Source organism: Gopherus evgoodei, chromosome 14 (assembly GCF_007399415.2).
Source record: "Gopherus evgoodei ecotype Sinaloan lineage chromosome 14, rGopEvg1_v1.p, whole genome shotgun sequence".
Classification (NCBI taxonomy): domain Eukaryota; kingdom Metazoa; phylum Chordata; order Testudines; family Testudinidae; genus Gopherus; species Gopherus evgoodei.
Window position 1 is genome coordinate 13,195,863 of NC_044335.1, and position 14,385 is coordinate 13,210,247.

The following is a 14,385-nucleotide window of genomic DNA, read 5'->3' on the forward strand; positions in this document are numbered from 1 at the left end:
GACTAATAATTTTGGATGACAGATGACTTCAGGTCACACAATTTAGCCATTCTGTTGAGTGAATGTAGTACAAGAACAATGTTCTCTTCTATTATATCATTGGGACTGCTGATTTGGTAATTGAGCCTCAAATAATGTAATATCTGAAATATACAGTACAACAAAGGCATTAAGTTAATGGAAACTCAACTTTCCTAATGTTCTGGCATATAAATAGAACACCAGTCAGTCAGCTACACAATTGGCTGGTTTTGCTCGAATGCACATAAGAATAAATGGAAACATCCTTATTTCCTATCCCAGGGGACAATTATTTCAGAGCTTGATTTTGTGCATTAATAAAAAGCAAGATTCCATTGTCTGGGAGCTAATCTAAAGCATCCTGCTGTAGTATGCTGAAGGGGCAGTTCTGCCGAAAAAATTTAAACTGTGATGCCCCTGTACTTTGAACAAAAACTGGGACTCACAAGACCTAGATTCTTTTCCCAGCTCTGCTAATGATCTTCTGGATGACCCAAGACAAAATTACTTTATGTTTTCTTGTTTGTTTCCCCTCCCACTACAGCTAATCAGGAGGAGAGGGGAAAAAATAAAATAAAATAAAGGTGGGGGAAGGTTACTATAATTTTGTGAAAGAAAAAATAATAATTGAGGCGAGGTGCTTCCTTCTTTCCCACTCTCCTCTCCAGTTTTTCACTGGAAAGCAGGGGAAGCCAGCACACATACACACTTTCCCCTTGTGTGTGTGTGGATGTAGTGAAATAGTGAGAGAAGGTAGAATTGTTTCCCACACACACACTAGAACAAGAAGGAAGAAGTTGTTTCAAAGTTTTCACTGAAATGGATAATCTAAAAAAAAAAAAATCCATTTAATTGAAAGGCCTTCTTTGTAGCAATTAAAAAATATATATATCAAAACACCAACCTCCTCCTCTGGCCAACCTCCTCCTCCGGCCCCCAGAAAGAAAATTTGGAGACCTTACAAGCAGCTCCTCTCTCCACCTGTCTGCCACGCCCACCTAGAGTGCAAGGTCTTTAGGGCAGACAACATCTTTACTCCGGGTTCGTGCCTACAAAATGGGTCATCACCCCATCTACACTGGGCCTCACAGCACTACTGTACAAATGAGTTTAAGCATATTTTTGTATTAGGCAGCTGTTAAGCATATTTTCCAAGATTGCCCATTCCCAAGTATTCAAAACTTCATGAATCAGCCTCTGCCCCCACAAAACCACCTACCCACCCGGAGGACTTTTTGTTGTTGTTTTTAAAAAACATGCATTTTGGATTTTTATTTGCCATCTGGTTTTTGAGCTGTTAGCATGCAGTCACCTCAGTCTAGTGTCAGCATCCTTCACTCTCAGTTCCATACCAAATCTTGTGCTATCCGATAATCCTGACTCGGTGCACAGGGCCTATGGGAATGTGCGAACATTTGCTTCCAGGACTTATTTTTTTTAAAAAACAAACTTATTCCAGTTTCTGCTGGACAGCTTCACGGTTAAGGTATCACCACATTGACGCTAGACATTAAGGGTTCTGCTCCCAGTCCTGCCAGACCTCTCTTGTGACCTAGGTACTCTAGCCAAGCTTCTCCTGGCCGCAGTTCCCTCTCCCCACCCACCTCAAATCTATAAAATGGGGCTAATACTGGAAGTCAGATATCCAGTTTCACATTCAAGTTATTTGCAATCATTCATCATTAAGCATATCGAGTATGATCATCTGATTAATCACATTTAATGTAAAGCTGCTTGGGTCAGATTTTTATGAGAAGGAAGCCTTAAAATGTGGTTCTAGTTTAAATAGGCAGATGGTATGATACTGAGGGCTAAAAAAAAAAAAAAAAAAAAAGTTCTTGGAGACACATGACTCATGTAATTGAAGCCATTAGTTTTACTGGCAAACTACTACATATTTCTGTTCTGTTAATCTGAACAAAGTGCTGTAATTATGACAATACACAACATCCTCTAGTGTCCCATCTGACAAAAATATGGGAAGAAAACACTTTCCGGGTAACAAGACATTCAGTGCTTCTATCCAGAATACTTTTATTATATGGTTATCATATACATCAGAATTATATTGGGATCATATACAAATATGCAAAGAGTAGTTCAGAACCGCCATTAGTCGCATCCGCACCGTACCTCATGCACTCATTCTACTCAGTTCTCAGGTGAATGGTACACAAAAATTATTGCTTTGTGAACATACCTCTCAGATTAGATTTAATCTTCAGTGGCAAGAATTGAGAATTCAAAATAAAATTAAAAATAAAATCTTAAATACCCTGTATAACATACCTGTGCATAAACCTAAAGATGTATTTAGCTTACCCCATTACCTTTGAAATACTTACCAAAATTAAAATTTGAAACCCATTTATAAAAAAAAGTATTAAAAAGTTCACCATTATTTACAAATCCCATTAAATTACACATAAATAAATATGTACATTCAACACACTGTTTCCCTTAATACACATAAAGTCTCCCTGGAAATATATTTATATATTTTTTTTCCCTAAATAGGCAAAAAAAATGTTAAAAAAAAAAGTTACAGCATATGCCTATTCTTTCAAGTTTTTTTCAATTTAAAAACAAGACCTGATATAAATATGTGAATAAAGCTGCAATTTCCTTAGACAAAGAAAAAGGAGATTTTCTAAAAGCATTTATTTTCAGTTTGCACTAGCAATTCTTGGGGGGGGAAGGGGGTTGTTTTGTTTTTTAAAAAAAGATAATTTCCACTGTGCGCAACTGCAATTTTTAAAAGCCTGAATATTTCCATAAATAATAAGAATTAAAATAAGCATGTCAAATGCATCAAATAGCTCTTTCATTTACGCCGATACCAGTTTTTTTCATATGGTCATCTGAAAATAAAGCAAAACAGAATGATCTTGGTGTTTGTCATGTGTTTATAAAATACACCATGCACATAAATCTAAATACCTTGCTTAATACTGCATTATAGTTATTGTTGGCTTTAAAGACTAAAAACCTGACGTTTTTCCAGATAATGAAGAGTATCCCATCCAAAATCCATATCTCAAAAAATATACACGGTAGCTTGTCACCACTAGATATTTAGATGTTTGAAAACTCTACATATCTTAGTATATTTCCACCAAAGACTTTATAGCACCACTTTAACAGCAAAGGATTTTAATACACTTCACCAGTACTTATCTTCTGGTAATGGATTCCACAGTTAAGGGAGGTACTGCAGCTTTAGAAAGACTTGTCTTACAGATCCAGAGGGAGTGAAGATCCTGAATAAGATGTTTTGTTGTTTTAAAAAGAGAGGGGGGAGGGAAAGTAACCAAATTTCTACATGCCCCTTAGGCAAGAAGATCCCAGTCTGTGTTTTGGAGGAACAGTTTGAAAGTCTGGTTTCCCTCATTTTACTTCCTGTGCTTATCCATTTTATCAATGTTTTTGTTGGTTTCTGCAGGACTTTGGTCGCCAGTGTTCATGTATGTTTTGTCTGCTATTTTTAATGCTTCATTTAGGTAGTTCTGGACAGATGTCATGGCAGCACAGATGGCAGCACTCCCAAAGCCATGCGTGATCAGGCTAAAATGAGTCAAACAGCCCTGGATGCCAGGGTCCAAGATTGGACTAGGTCTAGTGTTTCCAAGAGGAGTTCTATCCTGAGTGAGGAGGTCTGTGAATTCCTTACATATCTGCCTGTAAGACACAAAAGAGTTCATACTTTACGCCAGAAAGTGCAAGGCACTCTGTAAGAGGATTTAGCACTAAGAAAAGAAGCAGCAGCAAGATACAGAATCCTTTAAATTGAAATAACCAGTGATTCAGACTGCGTAGGGTTTTCAGAATTCAATTACACTCTATTACAACTACATCACTACAAGGATATTCTTTAGTCTAATTACAGAATAAAGCCTGTTTTTTAGTGTCAGTTTCAGACAAGCTTTATATACACATATACATACATGTGTACACACACTTTCCACAGGATAATCTTTCCTGCTTTGGTGTCTAGCTGGTTCTGCTTCATTTGCTCTTTTGATTTAAAAAAAAAAAAAAAAATAGGGATAGTGTCTGTGAGAACTTCCACAGATGCACTTAAGTGATTTACAATGGATAAAGCAGCTGAACTGGGGCATTTAATTTACCCCCTTCATCAGAAACATAGGCCCCCAATCCTGCAAACACTTATGCATGTAACAATACAATTTAACAATACACATGAATGTTCAATGGGCCTACTCAAGCACATGAAGTTACTACATGCATAAATGCTTGCAGGATCAGGGGCCTAAGTTTCAGATGTATTTTTAAGTTGATTTGTTCATTTCACGTACACTGAGTGAACTTCACTGAATCAGCATGATACACAATGCGATGCACTAAAAAAAAAAAAGCCTCTTATTGTTTGGTACAAAAAGAGTAGTGCTTACATTATCAGATATGGAGTGCTGTATTTATGAGGTATTATGGGACTGATCCAAAGCCCATTGAAGTCAATGTGGTTCTCTCTCTTGACACCAGTGGGTTTTCATTAGATACTAGATCTCTGCTATACAACATTAAAATTAGCCAGATGTAAAAATTCTGTAGGAAGATCGCAGTCTGTTTTATTCTGTAGAGGTTTAGTGTCATTTCTATAGACCATGTAGGTTTCAACTCCAATAAATTCTAAAATACTATGTCATAAGGGTTTATGCTGACTCTGGTATTACAGATTCACATAGACTTTTTTTTTGGGGGGGGGCGATTGTTTTTTATTAAAAGCAAAAAACAAATAGTATTTGACAGACTCTCACATTCTTCCAATAACCCAAAAAGCATTTTTTTTCCCCTTTAGCCTTCCATACTTACTTTGCAGCAAGAAGCATATTTTTCCTGTTAGCCATCTCATTACGGCCCAAATGTGGTCTGGTTAAATATTCGGCCACTGCTTTGGAAGGAAACTCTGTCTCACATACATAACCAAAGTCACGAGCAAGGTGTACAGCTTCACCTGGGGTGGGGACAGGTGATAAGGTGAATGTTTTAGATCCAATAATTAGACCTTCACTGTTAGAAGATAAGAGAAATATGGGCAAAAACTTTAATTCTCAAAATATACTCCCCACTTTAGAAAGAGCCATTGCTAGTATGATCTTCCCCATACTGTTTGTTATTTCCTAAGTAATAGATAAACCAAATTTGAGTAAGAGACACTGAGAAAAACCTGCATAACCGCTGCTACAAATAATAATTGTTCTGGTTCCCTTTGTATCAAAGGACAATATATGGGTCTCTGTATCTAGCTGTGCTGCATAGGTACAGATAATCATTTTCAGGTGAAATTCTATAAGGCATATATTCTTATGATGATCACACAGCTGGCAACTGATCTTAATTTAGGTCAGTAAAATTCTGAAGTTAAATACACTGTGCGCACAGTGTAACTTAGATGATAGCTTTAATTAACTAAAACAATTGCCTGTCTCTATTATTGTATTAAAACTATCTATTCAAGCAAAAATCCTGAATGTTATTGTGAACTGTAGGTTAGCTGTAGCATGTGTGTAATGTACAGACACACTAATATATTAGACAAGATTTCTGTCTCTTTTGTTGGTCTTCCAATTCTACCTCTCTAAAAGGATTTAATAAACTAAAGTTAGTACAGTATTTTGAGATGATGTAGATTTTTAAAAAAGTGATATTTTCAAAGTATTGTTCACACTTAAATTGCTGTTTCCATTTCCATTAACTACAGCAATAACAAGAAGCTGCTTTTTTTAAAAAGGCCCAGCTAAATTAATACAGGGACCACATAACATGCTGCAAATTAAATGAGCTCCAGTTTCCTATCAGGAAGTCAAAAGCTGTAAATCTCACTTTATATGCGTGTTTATTAGGAAAGCTTCTGAGGTTGCAGTTGAGGTAGGGCCAGTCATTGGAGTCTGCTGCCCCACTGCTTTTAAAAGCTTTTTTAAAAAATGCTCTTAAGCCTCTCCATAGGAAGTCAAACTCACTAATATATCAGACCTCAAAATTGGAAGAGCTTCCCCCCAACTATCCCTTCTCTAATACACCAGTGACTTAACAAGCTAGGTCCCACTGGGGACTTTGGAACTGCTTGGTATAAAGGAATCACTCTCACACCTGTCAATTTCACTACAGTATGGAAGTAACTATGTAGAATTCCTTAATTTACACAGAATGGCTTCAGTGAATGAAAACTGAAGTTAATGCAATAGTTCAGCTGACTAGTTACAGTTCAGATATGATCAAGGTGAAAAATAACGTAATAGAATAGTCAGATATCCCTGTTTGATCTGAAGAATGGCATGAACAACTAGAGCTGAGGAAGGGATAAACCAAAAAATAATCGCATTTATAGTAGCGTTGGGAGGGCTAAAAGGCAGCACAGCCTGTAACTTGTTTTTAAAATAGCTCTGTTCTATTGTTTTTTCTAGACTTGATCCGCATCCTGTCAGCATTTGAATTACAGTTTATAAGCCTTACACAGATGTCATTTTATTAATTTAAAAAAAATTAAAAAAAAAAACACTCCCTCCACACACACCCCCTTAGGACTGACCTTCCACCAAAGATGTCAATAATGTCACATTTGCGGCTTTCCTTCTACCAGCTGGAAGATTCAAGCCAATTTTATCCAGTTTTTCCCTTAATGATCTGCCACCATTTTTAGATTTGGCTCTGTAAGTAGACAGAGGGAGAGAGATGTGACCTTATTTAGCTTCAAGGGGACATACTTATTATTTTAAAAGATGGGAAATCGAGTTACTGACATTTAATGAGGTTCTATTGGAGGGAAGGGAATAAAAAGCAGGTTCTCTATTTTTCAATGACCTACTTTTTTAAGGCTCTGCCACAAACCCCTTAGTGTAAAACACGCATCGGAAACCAAATCAAATGTGTTTTGCCTTTAAGTTTATACTATAATAAAAATATAGCAGCTACAATAATGGGACATAATATGAATTAAATGGTTTGCAAAAATTAGCAATACCAAGACCACAAGATAGTAACCAAGACACTTCAAAAGGGAGAAGATTTGTCACTGAAATAAGAAAATTCACCTTGTGCAGTTCCAGCAATGGAATCAGATTTTAACAGGGAATGAGAATTTGTTGTGAGAACTGTTATAGCACTTCACTTTGGGAAGTGCCAGAGGTGCAAAGGAGTTTTATTTCCAAAGCCTATTAGAATTCAGTGTTATTTTTTTAAGTCTCACAAAATGCTTTAGACACCAGTTATTCAGTTCAGTTTTGTACAATTCTTGCAAAAAGAATCAACAACAAAAGACATGATTACCAGGGTCATGGGGGTAGGAGGGAGGGGAGTAGCCTACCTACCTTCTGAGTACTCCTCCTAGCAAGGAGGCATTTAGACATTCTGGAGGTGAGAGCCTTCTCTGAACCTCTGCTACTGTCACTTTATATTTAGATGTGGAACTCAGCAGAGAAAGTCTCCCCGGAACAGAACAAAACACTTCATTGGGGTTTATCACCACTCCAATTAATCCATCCTTCTGGCAGGGGAGACTCAACGAGCTGTTTTTTGTTAATGAAATAGGACCTGTGGGAGCCAAGTGGAAAAGCAGGTATTGATTTAAAAAAAAAAAAAAAGAGAGGAAATTACAAGTCTAAATGGAGCTAAACAGTAAATAGATTTTGTGTTAAACATCCACCACTGGATCTTGTCCTGAATAACTGATTTAACAGCACCACAAGTTAGCCTCAGGACGACTAATAATGGACTGGGGCTGGTTTTGTTGTCACAGTAAATTTCAACAGTTGCTGCATTCAATTAAGAATATAACTTTATTTCCTTAAACGTTCAGTCAAAACTCAGCATGCACCGGTGACATAATATCCTAGAAGTTAGCAAACTCAAGCTTATAAAAATGAACATCAGGGCTGTAAAGCATATACAGTGGCAGAGCAGAAACTAGTATCCTTCGGCTATTAACAAAAAAAATATCGTTCAAACTAAAGGCACAGAGAGGTCTCCCGTCCTCCTTAGAACGGGAACAAATAAATATATTGAGGGCTAGAGGGTGCCAAGCCGTATTGAATTTCATCTTCCGCCTCCAGATAGGGAGTCTCTGTTCTGAGAAGTTACCTCTTTCCCTTGAATTAAATTCCAGCATATTCCTGCCCTATATTCCAGCACCTACAGCTGAAAACAGTTAACGCCATTAGTCTTGCTCTCGGTTATCGTTACTGTGCATAGGGGCAACATACTTTCCAGAGGGACGTTAAACCTCAGTGCGATAGGTAAACCTGTCATTAATGTACCAACGAAATGTAGCCAGACTGAATCACTGCTATTGGCAGCTAATGCAAGAAAGGGTTAAACAGCAAGGGCTGGTCTTATTCTGAAGTGGTGTATCTGACGGCAGAATAGTTCTCCCATGAGCTAATTCGGCAATCAGCGGAGTTTCTAACAAACACTTCTGCTTTTCCTCAACTATATACGTATTTGAAGTCCCACTTCAGTTTCTAGAAGAAACTTGCCCGATTTACAAAGCGCAAGTTTGTTTGCAAGCAGGAAAACAAGAGTGTAAACTAAGCTGAGAGTCGATAGGCGTTTCACGCTTGTTCAAACAGCTAAAAACCATTTCAGCTCAGATAAATTCTGACCGCTTTATGGGACCGTTGATTACAAACGGCCCTCTGCTAGTTTAACTAATTCCTCGTTAGATCTTAAACCAATATACCTCTGCCTCATCTTCTTAGCAAAACCAGCCCCGTACCATTGTACACACAACGAATTTGGGTCGGGATAAAATGAAATGCCAGATCTGCATTGAAATTCCGTTCCGGGATAAGTGCATTTGTTCTTTGCTGAAGCCGGAGAGCGATACAAACAAGAGCATCGTTTTCCTATTGCGGCTATTAGTATCACAACAGTCCAGAATAAGAGATTCAGGTGCCAGCGACAGCCTGCTGGTGCCACTGATACTTAGGGTAATTCGCTTCCCATCGAAATGGGAGGTTTGCAAATAGAGACTTTTTTGAACTCAACATACCAAAGCAGCGCAGTTTCCAAACTACCCCCACCATTCAATATCACCTAAGATCGCGTTCATCATATGTAAAAACCAAGGTTCTTCTATAGTTAAAGCGATCATGCAATAACATTCAAGCTTCCTGACTTTAGACAGATTCCCTTAAAGCAATGGAACAAAATAATGTATCAGCTTGCCCATGTACCATCTACAAATCAAACTTCAGCTATGGACAAGGAAAAGTAAATCAGAATGCCATCTACTGACCTTTTCTAATGACTGTCTGGTCATGCATTAATAAGTGTTGATCTTCCACATTCTGGAGAGAGAAAGGGGGAGGGGGAGTACAGTTCCTTTAGAGAAAGTGACCCTGGAGTCTTTATGGATCCCCCACCCCCTGCACCCACTGATTCCAGGTTTTGACTGATGGGGGGGAGAGGGGGTGTTAGTTCTTCCTGCAGGAAGAAAAACATCGAAGCCAAACGCAAAGTGAGACCATTCCCCTTAGGAGCAGCTACAAAGCCCCTCAGACACACCAGGGCATCTGGGCTCTAGGGACGATGCTTTCTAGCCTCTCTACTTGCATCCATCCCACTCCACCCCCAAACTGGGCTAAGATCCCATCCCGGTGTCCTTCACACGAAGGGTCTCTAATGCAGCTGAGAAATTGCTTTATCTCAAGCCCTGCCTGCACCAGGTTCACCGCTCTGACTGGGATCGGCCACCGCAGGCCGGGGTGCCAGTAGCCGGTATCCCAGACAGAGCAGGCCCTACCTGGGACTTACCGGCACCTCCTCCATCTGATGAGCCATCTCATGCAGCCCCAGGTTCTCGGCGAGCGTGGAAGCGTCCAGCCCGTGTCCGTGGGGCAGGAGGAGCTCGGAGCGCCTGTATGTTTCCCTCCTGCCCCCGGCCGAGCCGCTCTCCAGCGCCGAGAGATGAGGGACCAGGCCAGGCCTGGCATGATGGACCAGGCCGGTGGGATCCTGGCTTTGCCGGCTGGGCCAGGCGGCCTGCTGCTGGCTGGGCGGCGGGGGAGGAGGCTGGTGGAGCGGGTTAATGGAGAAGGGGTCCCCGAGGTGGGAGTAGGGATCGCTGGACTGGGAGTAAGGCAGAGGCTGGTAGGGGGGTGGAAAGTAGGGGGGCTGGAAGTCGGACGTCCCGGAATGGGAGAGCTGGGGAGCCGGGCTGTACAAGTGCTGGCTGACGGCGGAAAGGTGGGGGAGCCTGGGGTTCCCATTGCTGCTCCCGTCGTGCCGGTCCTGGAGAGCAAAGGGACAGAACAGAAGCCCGTTAGTGCGGGGAGCTTAGCCTCAGCACCTGCCCATTGACAGCCGGAGGGGGTCCCAGCTCCGCGTCGCTCAGCTCTGGGTGCAGCGCGCGGGGCGCGCCTGACTTAGGAACGTGCAGGAAATTCTGGCCCCGGGGGGAGTCAACGGCGGAACTCCCCGCGACTGGAATGAGGCCAGGATCCCCCCCATGCACCGCTGCCTGCCCCGCTCCACACGGCCAGGTCACACACCCTGCGCGCCTTTGTAGGGGGAATCTCAGTCACCCTCGAGCGGGAGCAAAGAAAACGAAGCAGCTCAACGTTTAGTTTAGGAATAGCCTCGGTCAGTAGTGCGTCTAGGAACCCAATTAACTCATCCCACAGCCTGGGTGGGAATAGTAGGAAGAGCCGGGACTCAGAAATAAACTTCGCTTCCTGAAAGAAACTGACTCAAGTCGCGGGGGGCTGGTGGGGGGTGTCTGTAAAACAGAAAGTGACTGTTACAAAGAAGAATGGTGGGTGCTGTCGCAGTTTTTTTAATTAAAGTTGAGAAACGAATTCAGAAGGTGAGGGAGGGGCGAAGCGCCCTTCCCTGCCTCCGGTCCAGCCTGATTTCAGGCTCCTCCTGGCTTCGCAGTTATGGGGAAGTGGGGGGGTTCAACTCCCCTGGCAGTGGTCAGTTGCGGGCGAGTGTAAACACAAAACCTTGGGTATTGGGTTAAAACAGCCGCGCTGGTAAGCTGCAAACTGGGCTGCGCTGAACAGCCCCGTCAGCAATCAGCGGCTAAGCCGAATACGACCCCAGTTCAAACCTGTCTCTTAGCTGATTTTCCTGCTCTCTAAAGACCTCGCGGCCCACGTCTGCTCTGCTTTTGGGGCGCGCCGAGCACATGGGGGGGGGGTTTCAGCTCAGAGTCCCAATAGCTGCCTGGCCATTTAGAGGACTTGTCCTACTACTCCAGCCGCCTCCGCTGAAATTCTCCGATTTAAAAGCTCAGCAATCAAAGCTTAAAATGTCTCTATTGAATTGATCCCGGGATTTAGCAGCTTCTGGCTTCACGGTCATTAAAATAACAGGGCTGGTTAATAAGAGGAGAATAGGTGTCTCAATGGGGTCCCAATGGAGCGTGAAGTGGGGACTGCAGCTAATCTGTAGGAGCCAAACATAGAGACCATGACCAATGGAGCAAAGGAGGAGACGCTGCCGCTTTCAAAGAGATCAAAAAGCAGGAGGTGGGTGGGGGAATTTTCACAAGGAAAGAGGGCTGGGGAGGGAAACGTGGGAATAAACCAGCGCGGGCAGGCACCTGAGCTCTGATCTGCTAATTACCGCGGATCCCTCTCAGGGCTGCTCGGCTCCCGTGAAAGAAACGAATCAGGATTGAAAATGAAACACCTCCTAACCCCCAAATGCACCCCTTCCCCCAGCTCGGGGAGCTGCTCGCCGCCCCCGATCTGGTATGAGCCCGAGGGAAGAGGGGGTAAAAAATCATTTCTCCAGCGAGTAGCTTGTGCCGCTAGGTAAAGGGCCATAGATACGCGCTGGCTCCCTGGCGCTCCCGGCTGAGACTGGCAGCTAAACAGTTTCCGTGCCAAGGGCGCCCACTGGCTGCCACGCAGCCCGGACCTCTCCTCCCTAGATCTCTCCCTGGCGGCAGCTCCCACCTGGCTCCCCATCGCACTTCAGTCCTACCCCGGGTCCCTCTGAACCAGTCCAACAGGCTGGGGCACCCGCCGCCCCCTGCTCCTGTGCACGCTCTCCGCTTCTGCAGCAAACTTCCCCGGTCTGGGGGCGCACTGCCGCTCAGATCCACACACACAAACATGGCCGCACTTTGCTTAACGTGGGACTAGTGCCCTGATTGATCTGGGGAGCAGGCACAATCGGGAGCGGATTAAACACATCCGTTTGGTTGTGGGAAGAAGAAAACTCAACCGCCCGCGAGGTTATTTGCTCTGCTCCCAAGCGGCGCTCCCGGACTGGCAGGATCTAAAGGAGTTTCTCCTGGGGATTGGGGTGGGGAGAGAAATTGGTTTGGGTTGGCCCTAGTCGGGTTTTCTGTCCCTCTCCTTCAATATCTCAGAGCCAGAGACACCCCAATGGGGAGGCCTGACACGTTTGGCGGTCAGCTAGACTGGGCGACAATGCTGCGAGGAAAGAAGCGCGAGGGAGTGGGGGAAGACAAGGTAAAAGACCAGCTTTAAAACCTAAACGTGAAGATCAGTCCCATTAACCTCACTCCTTGTTCATGTGGGCAACTCCCAGCAGGAGAATCAGCGTTTAGTGAGATTATATAATCTGCGGCGCATCATCGAACAGCAAACAAGAAATCTGAACATCCCCCGACCTGATAGGGGGTTTTGTAACAGAAGCGGACTGAGAGCCCAGTCCTGCAGCCCGTTGGCAGCCAGGGGATCTCTTGCCCAAGCAAAGACTGCTGGATTGGCCCCATTTACGTCCAGGTGCTGACACCCACACAAAGCCCCTTCTCCCTCCTCCCTCACCTAGTGCTATTAGCTCACCTCACAGTCCTCTTCATATTTGACATTATCTGCTAGTTTCCACAACATGGCGTCCAGTGTCCAAAATATATATAGTAGATCAGAAAATATCCCCAGCCCCCAAAGCAGTAAATATCCAAGTCTGTGCTGGGGAAGAGCAGCTCCCCCGGGTGGATTTTGTTAGTTGCCAGGCATGAATATTGGTGCAAGCCTAATCTTCCCTCTAATGGTCACTGAGGTTTTTTTCCCCTGACCAGACGCCCTTAATGGCAATAGTATTATCATAACTCCTCCCCAGGGATGGATTGGGAGACTGGGCTTTCATTATGGGCGGCTCAGAGTCAGCCACTCAGGAGGCAGCCCGCAGCTCAGAGCCACTCCTTCTGTGCGCTCTGGGTTGGACTGGATCTGTTCCAGGGCGCACACGAATGGCTGGGGGAGCTCTCGGCTTCCCAGGGCGCACACACGCGCGCATGGCTGGGGAAGCTGCCCAGGGCGCGTTGTAGCTAGATTCCAGGCGCGGATGTAGCGCTGCTTTTATCCATGAGGCTCCCCTCTTCCCTTGAGTAGGAACACGCCGAGGTGTCTCTGGAGAAGTCCCGTACACAGCCCCAAAGCCCTAAGATGCGCTCAATGGAACCGCGAAGCTCAGAATCGGGGGTCTCGATAGCAGAGCCGACCAACCTGCCTGTTGTAAAGGGTCTGGCAGAGGGCAGCTGAACTGGAGCAGGAGTGGTGGGAAGGGGTTTTAAAAGCCTAAAATGATGAGCGCCATAATAAAGAGGAGAAATGGCTCTAAACATTCCGGTTCCATCTTCCCAGACGTATAGTCCCTATTCAAACTGCTTTCTTGCCCCATACAGGGATTCTCTCCCGCCGGCCATGCAAAGCTCGCGTTGGCCCGGGCTGCAGTAGAGGTAAAATTGATCGAGAATAATATATTTTATTAAAAGCACCCCCCTCTGCCATGTTCAATACGAACTCCTCATTCTCCCACACCCCAGAATATCCCCATCTGTTAGGCACTATCTTCTGCGGAAGGGCAAAGGATGGACTGGCACCCTGAACAGAACAGTGCTGGTTGTTGTATAAGTCTCTGTCAAGACAACAAAGGTTTGGTGTAAAAAACAAAAACATTTTGACAAGCCAGATCTTGCGGTGCCTTGATTTCAAGCCCAAACATTTACCAAAAAGTCCTAATTTTAGATGAATCATTTTGCAAAGCAAACAAAAAGCTTTATTGCAAAAGCAAGAGTAGTAACTCCAGTATTAAATCAATTTGCATAATTGTCAAGGAGTTTGACTTACTGATTACAACTTGCCAATGTTTAGGGTATAATTTAGTTAATTACCCTACACTATTATTGCAGATGGCCAAATAACTTTTAGGTAAAGCAGGGCACATTGAGCGTTTCAAATCTAACTGGCGTGAATTATGCCCCTGTTCGAAATGTTAATGACTTTTCCCATGAAAATTCAATCTGTCCGATCCTTCTGAATTATGCAAAATCTGGTTTGGGACCAGGTGACAAGGGGGACACACGTTGTTGATTTTTAGACAACAATCCCAGCTTTAATCTAATAGTTTAAAACATAGCCATGCTAA

At 43.5% G+C, this 14,385-nt stretch overlaps 1 protein-coding gene across 1 annotated transcript; it reads right to left on the bottom strand.

The window, feature by feature from the left end:
- Nucleotides 1-2,043: 2,043 nt before the first annotated feature.
- TFAP2C (transcription factor AP-2 gamma) lies at nucleotides 2,044-12,994 on the bottom strand. Its single transcript, XM_030533200.1, has 7 exons — nucleotides 12,801-12,994; nucleotides 9,793-10,269; nucleotides 9,275-9,326; nucleotides 7,350-7,572; nucleotides 6,572-6,690; nucleotides 4,855-4,996; nucleotides 2,044-3,699 (listed from the first exon to the last, which is right to left on the bottom strand). Exons 1-7 carry the CDS (start codon nucleotides 12,846-12,848, stop codon nucleotides 3,414-3,416), a joined length of 1,347 nt encoding a protein of 448 aa, XP_030389060.1. The 5' UTR covers nucleotides 12,849-12,994; the 3' UTR covers nucleotides 2,044-3,413.
- Nucleotides 12,995-14,385: the final 1,391 nt, after the last annotated feature.